The sequence below is a fragment of the Trachymyrmex septentrionalis genome, unplaced genomic scaffold (assembly GCF_001594115.1).
Source record: "Trachymyrmex septentrionalis isolate Tsep2-gDNA-1 unplaced genomic scaffold, Tsep1.0 scaffold25, whole genome shotgun sequence".
NCBI lineage: Eukaryota > Metazoa > Arthropoda > Insecta > Hymenoptera > Formicidae > Trachymyrmex > Trachymyrmex septentrionalis.
Window position 1 is genome coordinate 2,853,555 of NW_017305408.1, and position 6,900 is coordinate 2,860,454.

The window sequence follows — 6,900 nt, forward strand, 5'->3', positions numbered from 1 at the left end:
TTATTATTAATTTAAGGTTTGTGTTATGTTCTCTCATACATTTTTCTATGAGTTTTAAATACATATTGTTTTACTACATACAATTAAGAGCAAGAGCAATGAAATAACATGTTTTTACCAGTTCCATACGGCTCTAAGAATTTCGCGACACTTCCCCACATAATATCCTAATTTTTTGACATTATATCTAACAACATTTCCTTTTGTTTTTGAGTTACATTCATTGTTATTCTCGATTACATATATAAGGAACAACAAATAATGAGCACAATGTGATTTCCTATCAAAATATGTATGTAGTACATGCTTGTATGTATAATACATACATACACTCGTGAACATTTGTTAAATTTTCGTAAATTTAAAAAGAACGATATAAATTCGCCTTATGATCTTACTTTCTTGTAACTTCCTTACATCTTATTTCACTTTCTCATAATTTTCTTAATAATCTGAGTCTGATAATCGTTTAAAAGTGAAACTTTTCACGTGAGATTGATACGTACGAAAAGTGAAAAAATAAAATTTTCGTGAAAATTTATATAATCGATACTCTGATTCTGATACCTAATAGATGAATATAAATGTGTATTTTCTAGAATAAAAACAGGGCGCATTCAGTGGACTCAGAGTGCCGTCACATGAGGCGTAATTTGCGTAAGCGTAATCTGCAGATTCTAGTAATTTTACTAGAATATCTTTTATTTATTAGAATACCACTCTGAAAGCTGGTATTCACATTTCGCGGAAGATTAGAGAAATGCGACCAATTGCTGGTTAGAATTTCTGTTTACACTCTAACAGTGTAAGATTCGCAATAATGTTTTTTAATTAAAACTCTTTTTTTCTTAATCTTGTACAAAATTCACTTTATTACAAAATTTATTTTACAATTTTCGCTTTTAGCGAATGGTCTCACAAGACTCAATGAACTGACTAGATTAATCCAAACGCTCTCTATTTTAAGGCTTCGGAAATGCTTCTCGAAAATTCGAGTTATTGAGTTATTAAACAGATACCCCTTCCGTTTTTAGAAAGTCTTATTTCTATTCTTATCCTAAAGGGCCTTCGTTCATAAGTAAATAGACAAGGGTCACAAAGAAAAACGAAACATAAAGAAAATAAAGAAAAAATTGCATTTCTTATTAAACAGATACCTTCCGTTTTTAGAAAGTCTTATTTCTATTCTTATCCTAAAGGGCCTTCGTCCATAGGTAAATGGATCACAAAAAAAAAAAACGAAATGTAAAGAAAATAAAGAAAAGATCGCATTTCTAACGCTTTCTTATCTAAGGTTAAATTCTAAAATAGATATATGGACAATAATCACAACAGAAATGCTAAATGAATTTACGATTGGTTTTCGTAACCTACACATCGAAAAGTACGCCTCATGGGGACCTTTCCATCGCGTACATAGGAGCGGATGATTGGATGAATTATTAAAATCGGAAAGTTTTGTGAGACTACTCTTAAATTTGTTCGACGCGTTTTTGCATGAAGCGAAAGAATATGGCAAAAAAAAGCATTGCTCTGCTCTGTAATCTGAAATATTAAGCATTAAAATTGATGACGAAAATCGAAACCCATATGTATTTTTTCAGACAGAATAAGCTGAAATGAGCCAGAAATTGGATTTGACGCATAGTTCCATTATGTTTCGGCGTAACAAAATAGCGCACAAAAGTGACTAGACAGAAACTGATGTTCAAGTGAAACGATATGATTGGTCGCTCCAAGTTACGCTTACGCAAGTTACGCCGCATGTGACGGCACCCGCAACAGTCAAGTGAGCACTTGCTCTTATTCTTTAGCTCATCTAATTAGAATTTTAGCTCTAGAAGAATACACCAATAACAGCGAGCGCTAACTCAACTGTTGAGTTCGTTGAATTCGCCCATTATTAGCTAGAAACTTTAGAAAATAAATTTTCTTATTGAACAGCGTATGTCGTAATTGGGGTATTTATTAATTAAACCGGTTCTACATTAATTGTAAGCCGATCGTAAGTTTGTTACAATAGCCAATCTGAAGCTTTTAAAATCAACGGTTTATTTTGGCTGTTGCAACAAACTTGTGATCAGGGGATCGATTCTGTATCTTGAAACGAGGTGAAAATTAAACAAAAGTGAACGAATTTACTAGAATACTGATTATTTCATTGGTCAATACCTAGTAAATTTGCTCACTTTTATAATTTTCACCTTGTTTGAAGATATCGACCCCCAAATTGATCTTCTCGTTTCAAGATACAGAATTGATCTCCAAGGGGTCGATTGTGTATCTCTAAATGAGGTGAAAATTACAAAAGTGAGCAAATTTATTTGAGTATTCATAATTTAATTGATCAATACTTAGTAACCTTTGCTCACTTTTATAATTTTCATTTTCTTTTAAAATTCAATCAATCCTCAAGGGGTCGATTCTGTATCTTTTTTTACAAAATGAGCAAATTTACTAGGCGTTGACCAATGAAATTATCAGTATTCTAGTAAATTCGCTCACTTTGTAATTTTCATCTTGTTTCAAGATACAGAATCGATCTCCAGCTTGCAACTAATGTAGAACTGGCTTTATGAAACATTATCCCTAGGATGGAAAGTGAAAAATTAAAATTTTAACCATTCAAGAGTACATTCCGTTTCACGCATAATGTGCATCATTTATCCTTGTTTAACATTTGGTGAATAAGGATAAATGATGCATCATATGCATCATACGTGAAACGGAATGCACTTGAAGCTGATGGAGAAATTTTTCACTGGTTTAATTTACATGTACTTGATACATGTACTAACTAGTAACTTTCTATTAAATTATTTTAATTTCAGTAATGTATTTAAAGAATGATGTATTAAATTGTTACAATATACATCATAATGATTAATTAAATACACATATTATGTATATGTTTCAATGTATCGCCGAAATTAAGATCATTCAATAGAGAGTTACTAGTTAATATCCGTATCAAATGCACGATGTAAACTGGGCCACTTTTCACTTTTCATCCCAGGAAAAAGGTTTTATGATTGATACTCGGATGCAAAAAGTGAATCTTTCATTAAATCCAATTATTTTTACATTTATATAATTATTTTTTACACGACTATTGTTAATTATGTTTTTTTTTAATTTTCATTTTGTTTAAAGCGTCAAACGTGGACGGAATTGCCTATCTTCGATTTCCATGTGAGTGGATATCGACACCATCGACATTTCCGGAATTGTGCGTACTTGCGCATGGCGGTCCTTCCGCAGGCAGCAGGCGATGCAACGTGGCGCGTTGAGTTTACTTTTGCTTCGATTGCCGGTCTGACGATACGTCGCACACGCCACACACACGAACACAGAGCCCAATAACGAGCGAGGAAAAGCGGTGCTGGCTGCGCTGTTGGGCACTAGTTGGTGCCTTGGTGCATCAGGGAAGGGGGGCCCTGCGGTCACGTGACCGAGCTGCGTTTTGAGCGCACTAACCCAGGTACGATAGCGAATCTGTTGTTTTTCTCGTGGTTTTTCGCGCGCCGCGGCCCCAAGCGCCGAGGTGCCGTGAATCCCGCACGCTTCCGCTCCCCGTCGCGTCTGCCGAGGTATCCGCACGACGTCCACGACAGCCGTGAGTTACACGCAAAGATTCTTTCGCCTCGGCCATTCCGAGACTCCGTCGGGATCCATTGATGCACCGCCGCGGCGATGCTTGACAAGCCTTCCTCTCGCATTGCAGAAATGGCGTCCACCGTGCACATGGCCTGCTGAAAAATATTCTCGTCCACGAGAGTAATCGCGCGTTGTTACCAGAAACTTTTTTGTGCGCGTGTCGCTTCTTGGCTTGGCGTGAGCTGCTACCCTTCCGTATCGCCTCTTTTTCTTTCTCTCTTTCTTCTCTCTTTCTCGCTCTTATTTCGTTTCTACGCACGGCTTTTCGCGGCCGAGTGGTCGACGACGCGCCCGACCAAGTGTTTTCCCCCCCCTTTTTTTTTTATTCTTTTACTGAATCTCCGCTATGCGACGGAATAAGAGACTCCTCCGTGAAAATTCCGACGGAAAATTCCACGACGTATAGTGCGTTTCCCGCCTCGCCTCGTCTCGCCGTTGAATATCCTGACGCGTTTGTATCCAAGACACGCGTCGCCAAAGCACGCGATCGTCTTGACGTGGCTCGCCAGACATCTCGCGAAACTTTTACACGCGTGTACTCCACGACTTAACGTCGTCATCGTGAGCGACTTGCTATCGCCCCAAGTCGTCGAGGTGATAAACGTTAACATTCGTTCAACTTTCGTTATTTTCCCTGAGGCGGATCCCACATCTTCCGTTTATTGTTATCGGATGCCTCTAATCTGGTACTTTCTTATTAGTATGTATTTTATAAGTGTGATTTATCCCTGTCCAAAATCTTTATATCTAATTCCTTAGAAGTGGCAATTGGCAAAACTTTAGTAGCAGTTTAATCAGTTTTAATTTAACACAAGTTTAGATTTTTTTTGCAAATACTGAACTTTATTTATCTCTAGATATATCAGTAATGAAGATACTTCTTATACTGGCTTTGTTTTCAGGATGAATTTGTCAAGTTAATTCATAAGTGAAGAGAAACTAATACATTTTACATACAGATTTTATAATAACGATGTATATATGAGAATGATATCTCTATAGATATTTAAGTAATTCAAATTACAGAATTATAGTAAGAAAAATATAGGAATAGTTAATATAAGCTGGAAATTCCAAGATTATTTTTATAATATTTATAAATATAATTCAATTTTTGGTACTGTTTGTTCCTAAAAGTTATAATTGTTTTGCGTGACAAGGTTCTTATTGTATGATCAGATTATAACATATTCCTGTGGTCTTTGTTTCTTTATTAATAATGCTTCTAAAAGTTACTGTATGATCAAATGATTTGTGTTATCGGAAATTAATCATAATTTTATTTGTATAAACAAATTATTGCATTATAACAGCAAATGTACTCTGTTTCAGACTGTAAATAGGGAGTGTATATAGTGTGATACGGTGAGTGCTTAGGTACGTGGGATTTTAGTTGGCAATGAGTTCAAGCAACAAATCCTTGGTGTCCTCTGGTGGAAGAGGCACCAATAAAAATAAATCACAACATCATGGCAAATCTGATCATCATCATCAAACTAAATCATCAGATTCGACCAAGCATGACAAGGCTCAGGTTGGTCTGAAACAAATTTATTTTTATATTGACTTAGTTATTAGTTTGATAAACACGTTCCCAAAATGGATTACAGTCTTATATTATAATCTATATTCTTTTAAAAACTTAACCAAATAATATCACTTATAAAACAAAATACATGGGATATGTGAGATTACCAATTACAAGTTAATTGTTTTTACATAATCATGTCATCTTTATTACATTATTGTAATGTAGATCTATAATAAAAATACAAATATTGATTCCTATAAGCAAATACATATTTTTAACATGATAGATTGTTTTATCTTTGACATAATATTTATTTTATCTAAAACATGCATAAATAAGATGTATAAAAAAAATATATACATATACAATAAAATTGTAATATCAAATGTTCTAAAGAAAACTATAATGATTGTTATATAGCAAAACACAAATCAAATGCGCAATGCGCAAATCATCGATACCAGAATGGCGGGAGGCGAGGACCCTATTCTGAAGGAACGTATTAAACAGGTCATGGATATGACTCGACGTTCGGAAGATGAGGTGATCATGGCTCTGCACGATAGTGATGGAGATTTGGACCGTGCTGTTAACGATCTTCTGGAAGGAGTGAAAACAGAATGGGAGGTTAAAAAGAAGAAGCCTCGTCAGCCTAGCGGTTCCAAGCAGACCACAGATCAGTCGGGCGGACAGGACGACAATGGCGATTGGGAAGAACGACGTAACCAACGTGGTGGTGGTCCTCCGCGTATGCGCGGCCGCGTTAATCATGACAATCGTGGATGTTAGTTTTCATTTTTTTATTCATTTAGGCCCGATTGCAGCAACTTTAAGCAAGACTTAAAACCTGTCTCGTTTTAAATCGAAGAGAGAGACAGAGATAGTTTTAAGCCTTGCTTAAAGTCAGAGTAATGTTGATGCAACCGGGCTAAATATATACAATCTATAATGATCTTTTTCTCCTTGTTAATTCTTGTTAATTGTGCAACAAGATTACAAAGATTTCTACTTTATTTTATGAATTGTAATTGTTGTAAAATTGTTTGGATAGGGCGCGGACGGGAAAATAAGGAGAATGAGAGGAACATGGAAGATGGTATGCGTGATGGCAGCTATAGCAGAAGAGGCAGGGGTGGATCCGGAAGATCAGGTCGCGGATGTCGTAGCGGAGGTCGAGGTCTTGGTCCAAGAACATTCGCAAACCGCAACGATCCATCATCTGCCTCTGCTGCTCATGGTTTTAATCGGCCCATTGAAACCTGGACAGGCAGTGAGGAACAACAACAAAGTATTCAAGAACCAAAAATGGGTGAGTTTTAATTTGTACTTGAGTCCAAATGTGACGAAAATTATTTTTTTTCCACTAAACTGATCATTATATATGTATGTTATAGAAACATTTTATTGATTTTACATTGTCAAATCATTTCTTTAATGAATTGATTTACATTTTATACACACACATACACTCCTCCCTCCCACACACACACACACGCGCGCGCGCGATTTTATATGTATACATATACAGGGTGTTTGAAAATTAGTGATAAGTCTTTTGCACAGGAGCAGAATGGACTAAACTGAGAAGAAAAGTCCTCTACCGTTTTGCAATTTTCGCAATAGTTAACAAGATATAAATTGCCGAAAATAATTTTTTACTCAAATACTATCAACTTTTACAGAAAAACTACAAGAGATGAAAATTATTTATA

The 6,900-nt window shown here is 35.8% G+C and overlaps 1 protein-coding gene across 6 annotated transcripts in view; it reads left to right on the forward strand.

Moving 5' to 3' along the window:
* The first annotated feature begins 3,269 nt into the window (after positions 1–3,269).
* LOC108748984 (protein lingerer) overlaps positions 3,270–6,900 on the forward strand; it is a 9,808-nt gene continuing 6,177 nt past the window's right edge. For 2 of the 6 annotated variants that reach the window (XM_018487447.1, XM_018487452.1), the window contains exons 1-4: positions 3,271–3,481; positions 4,990–5,191; positions 5,609–5,972; positions 6,240–6,497. In XM_018487447.1, coding sequence (XP_018342949.1) covers positions 5,057–5,191; positions 5,609–5,972; positions 6,240–6,497 — 757 coding nt within the window. In that variant the 5' untranslated portion in view covers positions 3,271–3,481; positions 4,990–5,056. The other 4 variants (XM_018487453.1, XM_018487448.1, XM_018487450.1 and 1 more) reach the window with 4 other exon arrangements.